This window comes from Panthera leo, chromosome C2 (genome assembly GCF_018350215.1).
Source record: "Panthera leo isolate Ple1 chromosome C2, P.leo_Ple1_pat1.1, whole genome shotgun sequence".
NCBI lineage: Eukaryota > Metazoa > Chordata > Mammalia > Carnivora > Felidae > Panthera > Panthera leo.
Window position 1 is genome coordinate 94,936,765 of NC_056687.1, and position 21,610 is coordinate 94,958,374.

The 21,610-nt window shown below is 37.2% G+C and overlaps 1 protein-coding gene and 1 long non-coding RNA gene across 2 annotated transcripts in view; one reads left to right on the forward strand and one right to left on the reverse strand.

Annotated features, from left to right (window-relative positions):
- SLC2A2 (solute carrier family 2 member 2) overlaps window positions 1-10,226 on the forward strand; it is a 30,330-nt gene extending 20,104 nt beyond the window's left edge. Inside the window, exons 5-11 of the mRNA XM_042955229.1 lie at window positions 1,074-1,189; window positions 2,298-2,460; window positions 2,966-3,153; window positions 5,457-5,561; window positions 8,931-9,032; window positions 9,739-9,942; window positions 10,026-10,226. Coding sequence (XP_042811163.1) covers window positions 1,074-1,189; window positions 2,298-2,460; window positions 2,966-3,153; window positions 5,457-5,561; window positions 8,931-9,032; window positions 9,739-9,942; window positions 10,026-10,226 — 1,079 coding nt within the window. The remainder of the gene's footprint in view (window positions 1-1,073; window positions 1,190-2,297; window positions 2,461-2,965; window positions 3,154-5,456; window positions 5,562-8,930; window positions 9,033-9,738; window positions 9,943-10,025) is intronic.
- Window positions 2,168-20,342, reverse strand: LOC122229767. Its single transcript, XR_006207130.1, has 3 exons — window positions 20,308-20,342; window positions 3,864-3,965; window positions 2,168-2,403 (listed from the first exon to the last, which is right to left on the reverse strand). It is a non-coding gene; the product is annotated as an uncharacterized LOC122229767 (long non-coding RNA).
- Window positions 20,343-21,610: the final 1,268 nt, after the last annotated feature.

Consider the following 21,610-nt stretch of genomic DNA (forward strand, 5'->3'; position numbering starts at 1 on the left):
AAGGGGGAGGGGGTTTCTTCTTATTTAAGATCAACAGACCACACAATAGAGTCACATGTAAATGTCAACCAAAATTTAGATGCCATTTCAATCATGCAACTGTTCATGTGAGACCTTAGAACGATTTAAAGCACTAAAAGAAATATCAAAAGTTTCCAAATGCATCTTTTACAAAAAAGCCATACATTTCCATTTTATAGACAATCTCTCTAAGAGGAAGACTCTAACAAATATTATTTTTAAATTCTTAAGAAAATGCCAAACATCTCATTCAGCCTTGCTTATTGATAGTGTCTGACCTTCCTGTGCACTCAGCAAATGGCTGGATACTCTGGCAGCTACTCCAACATGACCGATGACATCTGCACTTAAGAAAGCTATAGAAGCCAGAATTGCCTAGTGCTTTTCAAATTTTTTGTATTCCTTTAAGCACCAAAATCTTTTCTGAAGCCCGTTTTGGGAGAGAATAAAGAAGATGGGTTGCTCTGGTTGGAAAAATGGAGGAAGAGCCCCTGAACCCCTTAACCTCTCCCACCTCTCCACACCCCTGCTCATCACTTTAACAGTGATCTTGAGGCACTTGCACGTTGTGGACACTCAGGGCTTGTAGTTCTCATGATAATGCTCTGTTGCACTGTGATCCCAGGTAAACTCTCTTTGAAGTGAAAAGGTTGGCCTACATATGTGCTCATTTCCTTTCATACCAGGAGTTTGGATTAAGAATATTATTAAAGCATTTTTTCATCTCTTTTCTGAAGACAACTTAAGGCCTTATGATGTACAGTCCATTTTAACATGGTTTTAACTAAATAAGGCAGTGCTATGAGTGATTGCCAAATCCACGACTCATCAGTTCTTTCCATTCCTATATTCAACTACAACTTCATCTGGAGTCTTCTCAACAAATATTTTTTGCATTAACTGTGTCTAAGACTGGGGACGAGGGCTCTTCCTTCCAACAGACTCTGAAAGGGACTTTTAGTCAGGATACTGACCATACTTAAACCAAATTACTGTTATTGAGATAGTCCCAGCTGCACTTGCATTCACATTTATGTTCATGTTTTATGCAGGGCTAATTTCAGGCTTGGTTCCAATGTACATTGGTGAAATTGCTCCGACCACACTCAGGGGCGCCCTTGGCACACTTCACCAGCTGGCCATTGTCACAGGCATTCTCATTAGTCAGGTAAAAACTCGATCCCCTACTTCACCCATCCTCTATCCAACTTCTCCCTCCCTGACAGTCCACTCTCACTGTAGACCAACACAAAGGAAAAAACCAGTTCCACCAGCAGGAGTAGAGATGGTGTAGAGACTTAAGCTTTTTATGTCAAAGCTAAATGATTAGGACACCACTCCTCAATTCTCCCCTTGGATCTCTGGTAGGATTGGCACTAGAGATGACCCAGCATGCCAGATCTTGAACTTCTGGAGCTATTCTAGAATTAAATTATTCTGTTTAGATTTCAAAGAATAGGAAACTTCACATTTTTTTACTGCTTGGGTTTCCTTTGTTTTGAGCATTTTACCTGGAAAATTAATATGTGTATGATTATCATAGCAGTTTTTCGTTCAGCCAGCTCTATCCTTCCCTTCTATCCCATGGACTCAGAGTCTTCAGAGCCCCTAGCCTACGACTATCCAGGGGGTAAACCACTGCAATAAGAATGACAAAACGGGTTCCCATTATAATAATTGTTCTATCTATGGAATACCATTTTATTTAAGTTCTGGGTAATCTAAGAAGAAATTTTTTAATGTCCAAAGTTTACACATGATTTTTGGTGTTGCTTTAGATGTCAAATGTGTTCTTAAAAGTTTGGTTGTTTCCCATCCTAAATGGCCCATATGAGTTAATGAAAACAAACCTAAGTGAACTCTTTGTAAAACAAATAGTCTCTAATTCAGTTAAGGTAGGACACAATACTAATAGTTTCTGTTTGAGCATACTTGAATCCAAGTTGTCAGGGAATACTATTTTTTTAAGTTTATTTATCTGTTTTAGAGACAGATAGAGAGCGAGCACAAGTGGGGAAGGGGCAGAGAGAGAGGGAGACACAGAATCTGAAGCAGGCTCCAGGCTCTGAGCTGTCAGCACAGAGCCCAATGCAGGGCTCGAACTCACAAACCTTGAGATCGTGACCTGAGCCCAAGTCAGACACTTCACGAACTGAGCCACCCAGGTTCCCCACCAGGGAATACTATTAAACAGTCAATGTGCTTTTTCAACAAATAGTTGCAGAAAGCAGACCCAACATGTTGTGCACCTGCTATGTTTCCTCCTGCCTCTTCAGATTGTCGGCCTCAACTTCATCTTGGGCAGTCATGAGCAGTGGCATATCCTGCTTGGTTTGTCTGCTCTGCCAGCCATCCTCCAGTCTCTGCTGCTCCTCTTCTGTCCTGAAAGCCCCAGATACCTTTACATCAAGTTGGATGAGGAAGTCAAAGCAAAGAAAAGTAAGTCTGTGGGTGGGTTTTTTTTTTTTTTCCCTTCCTATTGTTTTGGAACTAGCAGATAATGAAAAGCAGTGAGCATGAATGTTTACTGATCAAATTGGTACCAGAGCTTTCCAAATGAAGTCAGTGATTACATATAAAAACAATGTGAAAGATCACCTCAATATGACTCATGCATGCCATTTCAAACCCAAAAACACTCGAGCCCAAATGGGAAACCCACATGCAGGGTATTGGACTCAACCAGAGGTTTCTAAAAGACCTTTACTTGCATTACGCTGCTATGATAATAAAGATCATAGTTTTCTTTGTCATTAGATAAAACCAAATGTGCTTTTAAAAATTTTAAAACAGGATTTAATTTAACAAAAAGACTTTCCAACACCCATGCTGTAAAGCAATAGAAAGAGCTATGCAGATCTGTAACTCTTTCAAAAATATAATAAAAGTAAATTTACTTTTGTTTTGACCTGAGTTGTGTCAACCTGATCATTTGGGGGGACAGGCTTGAAAAGACTCAGAGGAAGTGATGATGTCACCAAAGACATCACTGAGATGAGAAAAGAAAAGGAAGAAGCATCAAGTGAACAAAAAGTCTCCATAATTCAGCTCTTCACCAATTCCAGCTACCGACAGTCTATTATAGTGGCACTGATGCTGCACATGGCCCAGCAATTTTCTGGAATCAATGCGGTAAGTTTTAGAATACCCCCTAATTCTAAGAGCAAATTGAATGAAATAGGGAAAGAAAAGGATGTAAATTTAAATAGCTAAAAGACATTTTAAAATGTTGACATCACATGTTTCACTACAATAAACATATACTGAGTGAGCATTAATTTTCTTTGTTTCGCTTCATCTGCTTTCTAAAATTGGCATAGAATTTTTTTAAACGTCAACGACAATCACTGGTTCTGTGTGTCCACTAAGATGGAAGGTTAAAGGCAAAATTCACAATTAATACAAAAGAGGGAAAAGGAGAATAATTGTGAGGAAAAAAAAAAAAAAACCACCTGAATTACAAGGGGCTTCTAGACTTGAGAACCAAATTTAGGATTTCTGATGGCTTAGGAAAAAGGAGTCCGTGGTTCCCTTTATCTATTTAAATGAAGTATACCAGGTAGCCAGGTGCAAAGAAATTTCCTGCCATCCAAGAAACTTTCACTCTATTTATCGAGACAGCATACAAAATAAACAATAGAGTGAACTGATATGATATGGGTGAGTGAGGGTAGTAGATAAGACATGATTGAAAAACATACTGAATATTAAACTAGCTAGCTTTTAGGTTTTGAACTGAAATCATTGCATTATGCAAACTAAAATTATTCTACTGGCAATTAACTACTAGAAGAAAATAATTAAGCATTTGTTAAAAAAACGAGATACAGAAAATCACTTACCCCTTTTATTGCTTTTAAAAATGCTGTTTGGGTTTCCTTTTTAATGAGCCAATCACAGATCCACAGGGGACACTTTGAGGGTGACCGATGGATGGGCAGATCCTTGGAAGAAGGAAAGATAGTAATTCTCATCAGTTGAAGAAAAGGAGGCCTGAACCTCACTCAACAAGCTGAATACTGCTCTTCTGTCATCTCTGTTCTCCTTTAAGGGGTCAGTGATGTTCATTTTAATCTAATACTCCATAAACCTTTGGGGTTTGGAGACCAATTTTGTAGGCTTTCTCTCAGTTCTGCCTGTATATATCCAGAGGCGCAATACTTAATCTCTCCAAACCTTCCTGCTTTAGTTACTATCCCCATGCCTGACTTAGAGGCATCCAGGAAATGTGAGCCGAAGCTGTTGGGCAGCCTACAAATGTGGGATAGTGTCTAGTGTGCTGTAAGCTGCTCCTCACTGAACACAGTGGGTACAGTTCTCCTCTATCAGCCCCACCTGCAGAAGAGGTGCCAGCCAGCAGGACAGGTTAACCAGGGAAGCAGTGAAAGAAGATGACAGAATGACAGAATGGCCTAAACAAGACCACTATAAACATAAAAACATAATTAATAAGAAAGGCTATTAGAGAGATTGTGAAGATTTCTCCATGTCCACTGAGGATTAGTGAAAAATGTTGGATTAAACGTGGTAGCAACCAGAATTCTTACACACATGGGTGAGAGTGTCAGTTGGAAAATTGTTTGCCAGTATCTGTAAAGGTAAGCACATGCATACACTATGGTCCAGCAATTCTATCCCCAGGCATAAATATGTACGTCTTTCACCAAAAGGATTATACTAGAACGTTCACAACAGCACCCTTCGTAATCGCCAATGACAACTACCTAAATACCCATCAGTAGTAGACTGGGTAATAAATAGTGGTATATTAATACAACAAAATAGTAAGCAATGATAATCAACACTGTACAAGCACACATAACCATATGGATGATCCTCACAAAGGTAATGTTGAAGCCAGATAACAAATAATTCACACAGTGTGATCCAGTTATGGCAAGTACAAGACTAGGTGAAATTTATCATGATGTTAAAAGTTGAAGCATTTCCTTGGGAGAATAGGGGGACATTCTGGGAGCTTCTGGAGGACTAGACATGATTTATATCTTTATCTGTGTGCTGCTTACACAGGTGTGTTCAGTTTGTGAAAATTAATTGATCTGTATACTTATGCTATGTGTACATTTTTTGTATGTATTTTATACCTTAACAAAAAGTTTAAAATTTTAAGTACATATAAAAAGAAAATGCAGATTCAGAGTTTTCAGCTAAATTTAAAGAGAACTTTAAGCAATCAGGAGTTTTAAATACTAAAGATTGATAGTGGCTTCTCATCGCAATCAGGAGTTTTAAATACTAAAGATTGATAGTGGCTTCTCATCGCCCAGAAGGAGAGGACAGACAAAATCTTTAGGGCATTGTAGGGACCATGGTTCCATAGAAACAACTAAAACTAAACAACTTAAAATATTTCTTGCTTTCAAGCCATTAGTGCCAGGATTCTTGATTAAGGCTAAACTGTTATTACTTTACAGATCTTTTACTACTCAACCAGCATTTTTCAGACTGCTGGAATCAGCCAACCTGTTTATGCAACCATTGGAGTTGGTGCCGTCAACATGGTTTTCACTGCTCTCTCTGTGAGTTCATACCCTAGATAAGTATGCTGCTTGTTTCTCAGTTCAGAAATGGGAGAGGGGAGAACCTTGTAATCCAAAAGTGACCAATCACTTATTGTTCTATAGATGTAGAGAACCAAGTGAGTCACAAGAAGAGTCCTTTCTGCAAATAATGACCCACCAAGTATAACCGAGCACGTGGATCACTGGTTATCCCCAGAGTAGGGATGCCAGTTAGTCACTCATTTGTGAATTAATAACTCACTTGGGGGACAGAGGACTTCCTCCTTGTAAAAACACCTGGAGTCCTCCTTTGCTCTGTACTTAAATCTATCGGGATTGGTGACAGTCTGTCATTTCTATCAATATCGGGTCTTTTACCTGGGCTCTTCTCTTTCCGTGGTTGAAATTCTTTCTTTTATCCTGATGCCCTGGGGAAAATACTTAAAAAAAAAAAAAAAAAAAAAAAAAAAAAAAAAAAAAGGTCTTCTGCAATAGATATATCTGTCTGTAACAGAATTAAACAGCCTCAGCAAATTCCTACGATATTTGGCTATTGGGCAGAGTTTCCAGAGAGCTCACAAGGCCATAACTTCCGGTGATGAGGTGATGCATAAAAGTCTGTGATATTATGAGAGACAAAGTAGAAGTGGTATAACTTGAAATGTCACTATATTTGAAATGTTATTATTATTTTTTTCTGACAAGGGGAAAAAGTGATATAGTCCACTTAAGACCAAGTACATTATATAAGGACTGATTCAGTATCTTGACAATGATATTTAACATAAACAATTGAAGAATTAATGTAAACAAACAACAAAAAACTCCCCAAACTTCCCAACTCATGTAATTCATTCTAAGATGAGGACAATTGGGCTTATTTTTATCTTCAAATGCAGGATATTCAAAAAGTTCATGCTTTTCAATGTTGGTCACAATGCTGTCTGTACTCAATATACTTTAGTCAGTTGTTTTTCTTTCTCTGCTCATGGACTTTTAACTATTACCTTAGAATGGTCAATAAATTACAGCCCGGTTACCTAGATCAAAAAACAGATTTGTCCAGACTACATTAAACAGTGCTGGACCTTGGAAAGAGGAAAGAGAACAGATAACAAGGGAATACCAGCAGTTCTGTAGACATGCCTTTCATGATAATGCCTGTTCAAGCCAAAAGGCCACTTGAAATCGATGAAGGTCTCCTACTGGGATGTGATCCAAGAGACTACTCACAATCTTCTGTCTCCTGAGCTATGTTTGTTACAAGCCCCCCTTCAAAATATTTTTTTTAATATAGAGATTATGCTTAAAACATTTTATATGTAACAGGATTTGCTATGTAAAGCATCAGGTTGTCAAAATTGAGTAACCAAAAGTCTAAATGCCTAAAAAGGAAACTGCTGCAGAATTTCATTTTTGTCCCCCCTCCCCACCAATCCAGTTGGAATAGGAGGAGTTGCTTGTTGCCTTGAAAAGTGTCCTGACTATTCTGAATATACCCTCTGAGAGTTTATCCTTTTATTCTGTGAAAGATTTTGAACAGATTAGTGACATAATTTTAAAAATAAGCTCTAATCAGCTACCTAATTAACCCTCCAGAGCTAAATTTTTTAATTACATGTATTTTTGGAAAGTTGTTTTAAGGCAGAAAAAGTACAAAAAGGATAGTCCCTAAGTCACCCAAATCCTCTCCCCCAAATTAACCAATGTGTATCCTTTCAAATACAGATATGCACGTAGGAATATGCACTGATAGGATATTAATGTTTCATTGACTTGGAAGGGACATAATCAAACAATTTTTTTCTCTTGAATGAGTATTTGGGAAAAGAAAGATTTTCCTAACCCCATGCTGAATTATGCTTCCACATTCCATATTTTCTTCCACACTAATGGGCCGGGAGAAGAGGGCCTATAATGTTGAGAGAAAACAAAACAGGAAGAATTGGGGAGGGAATGGGGAGACAGATGGATCTAGAGGAGAAGCAGTGGCTACTAAACTCCAAGGAGGCATCCAGAACCTGTGTGACACACATTGTCTTGGGCAAAGACAAGGGTTCTGGTTAGGCAAACATCTCTAACCCCTGACCAAGTCTCACCCTGGGCCACACTCCTCCCCAAGTGCTCACCTAGCCTCAAGAAATGAGTCCAACTCAGTTTCCAAGGCATGTGGTTTTAGAATTTATTATCCTATTAGTAATAATTGTTCAGAAACAGCAGAAACATAGTAAAAGCCCTCATTCTTGAAGAAATGCTTCTATTTTCTTGATAGCTTTGACATGGTGTCATCAAGTCAACTTGGAAAGTCATACTGACAGAATCAAATTACACAGAGAAATGTTATGAACTTGGAAAAGATTTGTTTCTCCTATTACCTTTTCAACAGTAAACGTGGGCTCTTTGCTCATCACCCTGAAGTGATTTGAAACCTGAAGATGCAATGCCTCTGAAATGAAAGGGGTTTTTGCTATAGGTGAAAACAAATGTTTCTCAGATATTTTCAGAGCCAGAGCTCAAGGGTATTGGATTGCTATAGATTTCCTGATAGATTTATGAGCTGAGCCAATTTAGTCATCGAAGTGAGAAATTATGGCATAGTTTTTTGTGTGTGATTCACCAACCTTGGCAGTATTCCAAGAAGAAGAGTCTATTTAACAAATATTGGTCTTGGCTAATTGTAAATCTTAACCATTAATTGCAAAGGTCCACAGACCCAAAGGTATCAATGACACATCTCCTGAATTAGGATAAGAAAGCACTTAAAGCTTTTGCTTTGAAGTCTTATCTTTTCAAATAGATAATTCACTTCCAGCACCAAATACATTTAGGGACACCAGAAAAATGCAGATCTGACTAATTGGTAAAGTGATCAAATTCTGTGAGTTGCCACGTGAATGGCCATAATTTGACTTTATTAGCAGTGAGAAAGTTGGATAAGAATGGTTGGCAACCCAACAGTTACATGATTTCAGGTGTCTGCAGTGCACAAAACCTTGTACTTGTAACAGGATAATTATCAAAAGATAAGTTAATGTCATTTTTTATGTAGAGTCATTTTAAATGTATAAGAAATCTACTGGAAGAGATCTGAGAGGTACAGCCTCTTAATACTGTACTCAAGTGATAATTGTAGAGTGATGGTAAGGCCATGGCTCTTTCTCCAGAATTGCCTGTTGAAAGCAATGTGACTGAGTGAAGCTGGTATCTGTTAACTACTTCTGCTCACTGAGACCAGTTCTGCCACCTCAGGCAAGAGTCACTACCCCCACTCAGTTCCACATCTGTAAAAATGGGATTACAGAACTTCCTGTTTCCAGCTGTATAAATTAAAACGACCTCTTTGGCCATAAAAACCATTTAATTCAGTATGTTTTGAAACCTTCCTAGGTATTCCTTGTGGAGAAGGCAGGGCGACGCTCTCTGTTTCTAATAGGAATGAGTGGGATGTTTGTCTGTGCTATCTTCATGTCCGTGGGACTTATACTACTGGTAAGTGTAGATTTTGGTCCTGAGATTTTTGGTTACCATATGATAGCACTTCTATGCTCCAGATCAAAGTGTTTTGCATGTCAAAACGTTTGAGATTGACTTAGGAGATAAAGCCAGAGGAACAGCATATAATGCAAAGGAGGAATGTAAAGAAAAAGGGAACTAGTGTTTTAGGTTTAAAGACTTCAACATCACATTACTTGCAATTTATTATTGCACTTGTTACCAAGGGAGGCAGTGTCGCAAAATGGTCAGAGCATAGTCTCTGGGGTCAACCCCAATCGGGTTCTAACACTGGCTCTGCCATTTGGCTACCTGTGTGACCTAGGGCAAGTCCCAGGACCTCTCCAACCTAGCACACTCATCCACCACTTCATGGAGGGTAATGCACTCCATCTGGCAACATTGATATGAATAGGAGAGAAGGTCAATAGATTCTTGCCTTGCCTCTTTCACAGGAAAAGAGTGACTGAGAGTCATATAGAGTCCTAATCCCGAGGATTTCCTATAACAGAGTTCAAAAGATTTAAGCACGACTCAGACTAGAATAAACTTGTGTCAGACTAGAATAATTTGTAGTTATTTGCACATAAACATATCTAGAAGAGAGCTATGTCACCTCTGAACTCAATGAGAGCCTACTTAAAGGAAGAAGCTGCCAATAATCCCAGTTCCACTCTTTTTGTTGTTTTTGTTTATTCCTCAGAATAAGTTGGCTTGGATGAGTTACGTGAGCATGGTAGCCATCTTCCTCTTTGTCGGTTTCTTTGAAATTGGGCCAGGCCCCATCCCCTGGTTCATGGTGGCGGAGTTCTTTAGTCAAGGACCGCGGCCTGCTGCTTTAGCAATAGCTGCATTCAGCAACTGGACCTGCAATTTCATTGTAGCTCTGTGTTTCCAGTACGTTGCGGTAAGCAGCCTAATATTGTGCAGATTTGCTGAACAGTGGAGTAGAACGACGGCTAACTGGAACTCTATTTGTTCTCTGTGCAGAAGTTCTGTGGACCTTATGTGTTTTTCCTCTTCGCTGGAGTGGTCCTGGCCTTTACTCTGTTTACATTTTTCAAAGTTCCGGAAACCAAAGGAAAGTCCTTTGAGGAAATCGCGGCAGAATTCCGAAAGAAGAGTGGCTCAGCCCAAGCGCCCAAAGCCGCCGTGGAAATGGAATTCCTTGGAGCCTCAGAGACTGTGTAAAGATTATCTGATTTGGGACATGAAAAGGAATAGAAAGGAGGTTGTGTGTTTTTAAATGACAGTTCTTTGAGAATGTTATATCTACATCTTGAAGGATTGTTTTCTTTTTTAGAGAACGTTTCTGGGTTCTTCTCAGTAATGTCATCAAATATTACCAAAAAACGTATTTTTTTTTAAGTTAGAGCATCTATTTTTGATAGTAAGACTCTGTAATTAAGTAAACCAAAAGTCTAGCTCATTTTGCTCTCCCAAAGGGCAAGTACATTCTAATGTTGCTAGCTCTACTCTTTTTTTTTTTTTAAGAGGGGGTGCTGGGGAGGGGAAGAAAGAGAATCTTAAGCAGGCCCTGCACTCAGCACGGAGCCCAGCGTGGGGCTCAATCTCACAACTGTGAAATTGTGACGTGAGCCAAAATCAAGAGTTGGATGCTTAACTGACTTAGCCACTCAGGTATTCCCCCGTTCTATTTTTTATAACAAGGTTCTCCTGAAATGAAAGCTGTTTCAATATATCACTTTAATGCTTCATTAAGTGTGTAGCTAGAAACCTGAAGATGCAACTAAGTTACATATTTGCATATGATTATGTTGGAATTTTCTTACCTATGGACCTCATACTAAAGATTTGGCTAGTGGAAATAAGGTCCGTGTTAAAATTGATAACTTTTCCTTTTCTCCCACTCAGCTTTTTTTCTTGCATATTGAATTTATATTGTTTAATGTTTTATTTTGTCTGTATTGTCATGTGGAATGGTTTGTGAATATATTAAGATATGTGCGTAAAGAAAAACTTTTATTTTTGGTAGGCTTACCAAATCTTTCAGAACTCAGGGAAAAACATTAGTTCCTTGGCTTGATTTTTTGTAAGATTAAACACTTGAAAAGAGTTTACTGGTCATGTAGCCTGGGTTATCAGTTAATATTACTAACTATTATAAACTATGTTAATTTTTTGCTGGTTCAATCCTTGGAGCTATATTTTGGTTTGCTTTTAATATTGAACACAGCCTGGTTTTCTGAGCTGTGTTTTTATAAAATACATCCAAATAGTGATTAAGTTGGGCATTTTTGTATCTCCTCAAATGCTAAGTAAGTTACAGTAGCCTAAGGGAAATTTGAAATAAAGGTTTGCTCTGTTTGTTAAAAAGGATTTTCTGAATTATGTTTCAAGACAAGGTGAAAGAGGAGGTTGGAGGATTCCTGAATGGGGGCTTCTGAAACTTCCTGAATGTTCAGTTTCAGACTTCATCGAAGTCCCTATTTACATTTCTGGTTAGATGATCATCCCTTTTGATGTTTCTTCTTTGTCATGGCAATCTATGGATGCTATCTCAGCTATTCTATTACTATTGCTAACATTTACTATGTACTATCTATGTGCCAGGCACTGTCCTAAGTGCTTTTACCTATGTAGGCAAATTGGAAATACACAGATGATTAAACAGACTTTCACTTACAGTCAGTTTTACAACTATGGAAATACAGTTCTGATGGATACCAAAGGCTTAGCAGGCAGCTAAAATATCTCCAGGCTGTTTTCCCCACAAAGTGGAGTACTGAGTCAATCCTTTCAGTGTTTGCTTTAATGTGCTTAAAAGAAAGGCACTTTTTTAAAGTACTTTTTATGAGTGGAGGGAAAAAAAATGCAGAACACTAGTTTTTTGGTTTTGGTTTTTTTCCCTAAGTTGTTTACTTTTTACATAATTTGGCAGTCCAAACAACATAAAATTATTTCTTTTCACTTTGCTTTTTATTCCCTTTGGACCAATTTGGAATAAATTATTTTTACTTAAGACTTCAGGATACAGTTAAAGAGAGCTTAAATATTTCAGAAGATTTTTGTACTAACTTGTGAATCTAGGTAAAAATATCGGGACTCTGAACAGGGCAGGATCAGGGGAATGGCTCTTGTGTGGCTCTTGTCTGTCCTCTTGTTGGTGGTCTTTGAGAAGCCCAAAGTTACACTGATAAAGAAATTTAACATTTTTCTAGGTGATGAGTGTGATTTAATCAAATTGCTATTCCTGATCTCATTTACTAAGAAAAGTTAAGTTTAAATGAAGAACCCAAAAGATCACTTTTTTTTTTTAATTTTTTTTTTTAACGTTTATTTATTTTTATTTTTATTTTTTTAATTTTTTTTTTCAACGTTTTTTATTTATTTTTTTTTTGGGACAGAGAGAGACAGAGCATGAACGGGGGAGGGGCAGAGAGAGAGGGAGACACAGAATCGGAAACAGGCTCCAGGCTCCGAGCCATCAGCCCAGAGCCTGACGCGGGGCTCGAACTCACGGACCGCGAGATCGTGACCTGGCTGAAGTCGGACGCTTAACCGACTGCGCCACCCAGGCGCCCCTAACGTTTATTTATTTTTGAGACAGAGAGAGACAGAGCATGAACGGGGAGGGTCAGAGAGAGGGAGACACAGAATCTGAAACAGGCTCCAGGCTCTGAGCTGTCAACACAGAGCCCGACGCGGGGCTCGAACTCACGGACCGGGAGATCATGACCTGAGCCGAAGTCGGCCACTTAACCGACTGAGCCACCCAGGCGCCCCCCAAAAGATCACTTTTAACTTCTAATTGGTTATTTCAACTGACACATAAACACCAGAAATTCAGAGCCTGAAGTTTTCTGCCTCAGAGAAACTGAAGTAATTTACAATGTTTCCCTTCCTTATTTTTTTCCTTGCAGAGATACAAGTGTGTTGAAAAGAAACCTTAATGTCAAGTAATGAGCAGTAAAAGCGTTGTAGCCGGACAAAGGAACTAGCTTCACATAATAGAAACTCCTAGGTCTTCCTTCAATGGAATACCTCATAACAAATACTAAAATTGGCCCTGATTAATTAGATAGAATCCAAGGGAATTAGCTATGAGTTTGAACATTTAATTTTCATAGTAGTCTATGACGTTTGTGGAAGTGTTTTCATACCCTAACGTCCTAACAAATGTGACTTTTCTCTTAGCCTGTTAGAAGCATGATTGCAATTCTTGGTCTGGCCACTCACCTAGCTATTGCCCACTGCCATCACCTCAGTGAAAGGGACTTCTCTAACTTTCTTCTCTATGCAGTCAACACTGTGATGGGGCTGAGATACACTAAGACACTGCGCGCCTCCTCCTCCAGGAGCTCACAGTCTAATAAGCAGTTCAGGAAGACCAGGGTATGAATATTCCCATCTGTGCCTTTTGCCATGCATGAACCTTGACGTGGAGGCCTCTCTTGTAAAATGGGCACAGCAGTATCACCTACCTCAGAGAGCTGTGAGCATTGTAGTAGAGTTCCTGCTACACAGGAGGTGCTCAATAAATGTTACCTAGAATTAGTATTCATAAAGATACTGCTAAGATAAAAGTTTGTCATATACAAGATAGTTCCAAATTTTTCCTTTCTTTTTTTAAAGTTTTCCCCCAAATGTATCTTTTGAATATAAGAAATTTTATAAATTCAAGATAATATTTTCTTACTTCAAGCAACAATCTTACAATGACAGGGGAATGGTAAAAATTAGGGGAGATATTAGGCTATTCTAATTCCTAAACCCAAACAACATTTCTAAGTTGGTTATGAGTTTTTATTGTATTTTTAAAGTTTGATTTTGCCTAAGTTATGTTATTTTTTAAGAGGTCACTGTAATATTATGTCTTGGATAATACCAAGTACACAGTAAAATGCTGTCTATTTAAATGTAATTCAACAAGATTATAATCACAGGACAAGACCAAACCTTCTTGGTAAACCTCAAAAATTGCAAAAGTGTTGTATGTACACGTAAACCTGTGTGCATGCATAAGCTACTTCTGGCTAGCTTATTAAAACAAACACATGCAGGAAATAAGGCAACATTAGGCGATATCTTGTGTTTATGGGTGTCCTAAGCAGAGGTGTTGAGTAAAGGATAAAAGAATATATATTTTTCTTTATAATTCTATCCATGACCACTCCAGCCATCTGCTGGTGTTTTTACTGCTTTCTAATTTGGTGCACATTAGAAAGAATCATAGTGAAAAGAGACTTGTTGTAGTTAGGGGTATATATCCACTAGAGTTTTATGTCAATAAATACATTTCTGAATGCTTAGTGTTGCTTCCTTTTATATTAAAAATAACTACATTTAAGAAAATAAATATTGGTTTTTCTGTATATCCTGTTTCCTTCTCACAATATTGTTCCTATTCTCATTTTAAAGATAATATGTGAGTTACTTTTTTTCATTTATTTATTTTTTTATTTTAGTTTTTTAGAGAGCACACAAGCTGGGGTGGAGGCAGAGAGAGAGAGAGAGAGAGAGAGAGAGAGAATCTTAAGTAGGTCCATACTCAGCATGGAGTCCGATGCAGGGCTCAATCCCACAACACTGGGACCCTGACCCAAGCTGAAATCAAGAGTCCACTCAACCGGCTGAGCCACCCAGGCACCCCTGTGAGTTACTTTTTAAATCCAAATTTTATTTCCACCAGGCAGTTGTTTCTATTATCATTGGTAGGAAAAACTAACCTGAAGGCTAGGTAAAAATAATTGAAGAGAAATAAATAACTCCCTTTGATAAAATAAAAATAATTTTATTCAGTAAATATTTAGTTGAGCTCTCACTATGAATAAGACACTTTGTTAAAATTTTGTGTAAGACACAAAACTTGGAAAAAAAGGTCCATATCCTCAATTACTTGCATTCTCATAAAAGGGATAAAAATTGAAAACAAATACAGTAAAAAGGAGAAAATAGAAAACAACTACAGTGGTTACTACATTTTTAAGTTGACATAAAAGTTTTGTTTAAATAGCTGCAAAGGATGTAATTTTTTTAAATATAGTATATATTGATATTTAAAAATTGTTCTGCTTAGGGTACCTGGGTGGCTCCGTTGGCTAAGTATCAGACTCTTGATTTCAGCTCAAGTCATGATCTCACAGTTCAAGCCCCGCATCAGGCTCTGGGCTGACAGTGCAAAGCCTGCTTGGGATTCTCTTTCTCCCTCTCTCTCTGCCCCTCCCCCACTTGCTCTCTCTGTCTCTCTCTCAGTATAAAGAAACTTAAAAACAATTTTTAAAAAATTTCTTTCCTCTATTTATCCAATGGAATTTAAATACCATAGTAATTGGTTACCACAACCATTAAAATGTATGTATACACATACATGTGGGGTGCCTGGGTGGCTCAGTCAGTGGAGTGTCTGACTCTTGATTTCAGCTCAGGTCATTATCCCAGGGACATGGGGTCAAGCCTGGCATCGGGCTCCATGCTGAGTGTGGAAACTGCTTAAGGTTCTCTCTCTGCCGCTCTGCTCCATGCACATTCAGGCACACCCTCTCTCTCTCTAAAATATACATACATACATACATACATATATATACATATATATTAACAGTTGGAAATTTTACTGCATTCTTCTCTATTCTCATATTTCCTCATTTCCTCCAAAGAATTTCATCCCAAATAATAAATTTGTATGCTTTAAAATAACTCTGATGATTCTATTGTGAGTTTCTGCAACAAAAATATCTATAATTTGAATTTTTATGTTCAAAAATGTCCCATGTCTATGGAAAAAGCCCAAGTGTCCAACTGATGAATGGATAAAGAATATGTGGTGTATATATGTATACATATATATACGTATATATATATATACATATATATATGTATACACACACACACACACACACAATGAAATATTACTCAGCCATGAAAAAATTGGAATCTTAACATTTGCAAGGACATGGATGGAGCTAGAGTGTACAAGTCAGTTAAAGAAAGGCAGATGCCATATTATTTCACTCATATGTGGAATTTAGGAAACAAAACAGATGAACACATGGGAATGGGAAAAAGAGAGAGAGGGGGAAAACAAACCATAAGAGACTCTTCATGATAGAGAACAAACTGAGGGTTGATGGAGACAGGTGGATGGGGGGTGAGCTAGATGGATTATGGGTATTAAGGAGGGCACTTGTTATACTGAGCACCAGGTGTTATATGTAAGAGATGAATCACTCAAACCAATATTGCACTGAAAGTTAACTAACTAGAATTTAAATAAAATTTAAAAAGAAAAAAAATGTTCCATGTCTATAAAGGTCCAAACGTTTAACATTTTTTTCTGGATTGTGCTAACATTTATTGTTGTTAGTGGTACACAAATGATGAAAAAAAAAAAAAAAACCTGTGTTGCAGATTTTGATAGAATTACTAATTTTTAAAATCATTAATTTAAATTTCATCTCAGTGAAAAGCAGGAGTTATTTTTCAATCAGTTAAATATTAATGGATGGATATTTCATACAGCTAAAATTAAAGTGATCAGCATAAATACTGTTATTACTCTGTTATTACTGATATATTAAAATCTTGTTTTCATAAATAATAATATAAGAATAGAACATTTATTCCATAAACTATTTCCAAATTATAGCCAAAAAGCACATAAAAATTGATCACAAAAAGAAATTTTAATAACCAGCTAACAGCTTAGTTGAACATTCTTTAATTTTGTTGAAATCAAACAAATTATATTGTGGAAGGATTTGTTATCCAGTTGTTACAATCATTCCTCATTTAGTTTGTGGGCAGTAAAACCAAAAAGGTTTTAACAAAAGACTATTAATACCATTGAATCTTTCACTTAAAGGCAACTTGCTTAATCTGATATACTGAGAAAGGGTTAGGAGAATTGAAATACTAATTTTACATATTTTCACATATATAACAAAATTTCTCTGTTTTGTCACATGCCTTATATACATCAAACCATTAGAACTTGGATTTGGCTTATGAGCTTGTTCAACTCACAGAAAATATCTAACATAACCTAATGGGCAAATTTCAATTTTCATTGTCAAACTAATTTTCCAAATAAGATTTACTTTCTATTTGACTTAATTTTTCACTTCCCATAAGTACTTTCATACTTTTTCCTGTGACAGCCATCTCATGTTTGAATTCCAGTACTTCCACAGGTAAATAGAGATTAGGCATGGATACTTGCCATTAAGTCTGTCTCCGGCATTTCTCACAGATGTTTTACTTTCTTTACTTTTATGGGTCATTCCCTCAGGAGCAATACACTTTGAAAATAATTAGGTAAGTTCTGCTAAACAAAAGTGGTCATTATCTTGTCCTACAAAGCCTGAATTCAAAATATTCTAACTTGGGCCAAAATATACTATTTCTTATGCCACCTTAATTAAGGTAGGCTTCATAACTAAAAATTATTCCCAAATATTTTTTTGTTTGGCACCTCTAAAATCTTAACACTCTGGGACAATGCAACATAGTGAGAGTTGGGATCTATTGAGAAGGTTGATTATGAAAGAGGTATTTGAAAAGAAGAACTGGCTTAATGCACAGTAGGCACGTTATTGGGCACAAAAGTGTATATTTTGGCCCATAATAGAGCTAAAACATGAAACTTTGAAAACAATTATTACAAGTTATTCAGGAACTAAATGTTGGGGTTGCAGCAGGGTGCAGAATAAAACTTAGGGAATCAGATGATACAGACTCCAAACAACAGGAGTTCAAAAGAGGAAAAAACAAAATAGAGGGAAAAACTTATTAAAGATACCTTATACTGAAAATTTGCTGAGCTGAAATACAAGATGAGATTGTTCATTTTGTGTCAAATACAATGAACAAAACCCAAAATTTCACCATGAAATTTCCAAACACCAGAGATTGAGTACATATTAAAGCATCTGGAAGGGAAATACAGGTCACACACAAAGGAACAAGAGTCATAACAGCATGTGATATGTGAACAGCAACTATGGAAGCTAAAAGGCTGTGGAGCAAGGCCTGTAAAATTCTGAAGGACAATGATTTTCAACCTAGAATTCCATCCCCAGACATATTACCCATTGAGTGAGAAAGTAAAATAAAGATATTTCCAGAAATGCACGACTCAAAATATTATTTTTTCTGCACCTTCTCTCATGAAACACATAGATGGTGTAGTCTACAAAACAAAGAAGAAAACCAAGAGAAAGAGTAAGATGTGGAATTCAGCAAAAGAGAAGAAAGAAAGATAAATCTCAGGACAAAAGTCATGGGTGGACAGCTAGCATCAGGGTCAAGAAAGCAACTCATTCAAAGTGAAGTAAGGAAAAGAACATTCTGGGGGAAAATAAAACCGGAAGATTCTCTGATGCATTTGGCCATATGAAGAAAAATTTGGAACACTAAGGGAAAAAAGTGACAAACACATAGAAAACTAAAAAATGAAGATATGGGGCAATTATGAATTCCTGGAAAGAGAGTAGGGTAGGGAATGGCATAAAAAGGAAACATCATAGTACACTATTTGGCTTGGCAGTGAATAATTGCTTCCGTAATTATGTAAAACTGGATATTGTTACAATTTTTGTTTCCAAGTTAAATTTACAAGGTACTACATCACAAGGCATATGGACAGAGAAGGTGAGCAAGTGTGAGGAAAAAAAGCTCAATTATTATCATAGTAAGTTGTCAACACATAAATCCATAAAGCAAAAAAATATTAGCATAAGCCAAGTGCTGGTAATTTTCCCTGTGCTCTTGCAGATCTGTTGTAACCCTTTCTAACCTGTGCCTCAGGAGACTGGTCTCTTCACACCATTGCTCATCTGGGTTCCTTATCTTTAGCTTCTAGTTGGATTTGCTTAATGGGACGTACTGGGGGAAATTGGAGGACAGAAGCAGTAGAAAGCAGACTATTGGTTCCTGCAGCTTCCACCTGCCCACCCTTGGCTGGGCAGTGTCTGCATTCCTCCACCTATGGTCACAGATCCTGCAAGGTGGGCCCTCTCCTCCAGCTACTGTTCTTACTGTTGTCTGGTAATCATTGCTCTGGCATTGCCCCTCTAAATCCTAGAGTTGGTAATGGCGTCCTACTATTATTAGTTCCACTAATACAAGTCCCGGTGCTTTACCATCCCTCCTCCTTTGTAAATCATCTCTTCATTAAACTTCTTTAATCATCTCTTTTTCTGCTGGGACCCTGAACAATATAGCACATGAATTAGAACATGAACATTAAAGCTCTAAGGGATATTTAAAAACTTTTCAAGTGTTCATCTACAAGGAGATTTGTGGGTGGAGAAGAATGGGGCAAGAAACTATGTTTTGTAGTTTTTAAAATATTTTTAATATAAACTTTGTACTATTATTGACCTTTGAATCATAGACATGCATTCTTTTATAAAAATTAAATAACATTTTAATTTAAAGTATTAAATCGACCTTCAAAAAGCTATATAGCACAAAAGTAGATGAGATTATATATACACAATATGTTTTAGACAAATGAGAGAGATCAAGAAAGTAAAAATGGGTAGAAAGAGAGAGAGATGGGTGAGGAAGGAGAGAGGGAGAGAAGGATACAGAACAATGTTAACAGAGGTTAGTGGTTATCCTTGGGTGGTAGGATTTCAGACAGTGTGTGTGTGGTCCAAATCATCTTCATTGTGCATGTATATTATGTTTGTAACAGGATAAAAATAAATGTGGGGAAGTTAACCTTCTTTTAGAAATAGATGGTGAGAAAAAGAATAGAAATGGGTCTGCAATTTGAAAAACAATCAGGTTTTATTATAATGGGAAGTGTGTGAATGTGTTTATAGACTAAAGAAAAAGAAAAATAGAGAAAGGCTTTTAGGAAGAGGAAGAGGAGGATAAGCAAAGAGTGGGAAAGTTTGTTACAAAAATCACAGGTAGTGATATTAAAAAGGAGGAGACAGAAAGGTGAGAGAAAAATAAAAAATGAATAAAGATATGGAGATATTTGGGGACAAAGAGTAGAAAACTTGAGATTGCTTGTATCAAATGAACTGTCCTTTTTCAGCAGAGAAAGTGCTAGGTGAGCTCACACCCTGAGCAGGAATCCAGGGGATAATTGGTACCTGGACTACCCCAGTAAACCAACTGCACTCCAATGTTCAGCGTTGATTATTAAGTTATCAGATGAGTCATTCTGGGTAGGTTACATAATCTTCTAAAGTTTCAATCATTTGCTCCTATGTAAAATTAAAGTGACGATGGCATGAATTCTGTTTAAATTACAGGATTTTTTTGAAGCACAAATAACTGTTTTTAAAATTTTTACCTGGGGGTGACTGGGTGGCTCAGTTAAGTGTCTGACTTCGGCTCAGGTCGCTATCTCGTGGTTCATGAGTTTGAGCCCCACATCAGGCTCTCTGCTGTCAGTGCAGAGCCCACTTCAGATCTTCTGTCCCCCTCTCTCTCTGCCCCTCCTCTGCTCACACTCTCTCTCTGTCTCTCTGAAAAATAAAAAATAAACATTACAAAATTAAGCTAGAAATCAATAACAAGAAAACTACTTAATAATCCAACTGCTGGAGGGGATTCAGAAAAACTGGAACTCTTGTTCACTCCTGGTTGGAATGCACAATTGTAGAGCCCTTTTGGAAAATAGTCTGGCAGTTTCTTATAGAGTTAAATATATACTTAACATAAGAACCAGCAATCTTACCCTCAGACATTTATTCAAAAGAAATAAAAACTTATGTTTACACACACACACACACACACACACACACACGCTGCATAAATGTTTATAGTGGCTTTTTTCATAATCAGCAAAAACTAGAAATGCTCAAATGTCATTTAACTGAGGAATGGATAGAGAAACTATAGAATACGACTCAGCAATAAAAAAGAAAGAATGAGCGTAAAATGTGTTAAAAGTTAAACTGAGGCATATTAAAAATTTTAAGAGTTTATTTAAGCAAAAATCAATTCGAATTGTGCGGTGTCAAAAAGATGTGGCTGGGAGTGTTCCATCAAGAGGAACTAGGGGCAAGACTTTCATGGAAAAGACACAGAGACAAAGCAAAAGATTATTGGATTGGCTATAGGGTTGCTTTATTTGGGAAAGCCTAGTTGGCTGGTTGTGATTGACCATCCTTAGATTTTGATTTCTTACCCTTGAAGGATTTACAGGCTTAGGTTTTGTTTGATCTGTTTATATAGGCTGCCAAGGCATTAAAGCCACTACAGTCTAATGGCCTCCTTTAATTAATTTAACGCATGCAACAACATGGATGAATCTCATATATCATAGGCTAAATAAACAAAACAAGACTCGAAAGGCTACATAATCTATGATTCCACGAACACAATATCTAGAATACAAAAGGATAGGGCTAGAAATCAGATTATGATAGTATTTGCAAAGGAACAGGGTTAATTTGTAAAGGGGCTGCATGAGGGACCTTGGGGGAGTCATAGAACTGTTCTTTATCTTGATTGTAGTGGTGGTTTCCTGGACTATATATTTGTCTAAACGCATAGAACTATACCAAAAAGAGTGAATTTTATTGTATATAAAATTTTAAACATCAATTTAATGTTTTTTTTAAATTTGCATAAAATAAAAGGCAATGAAC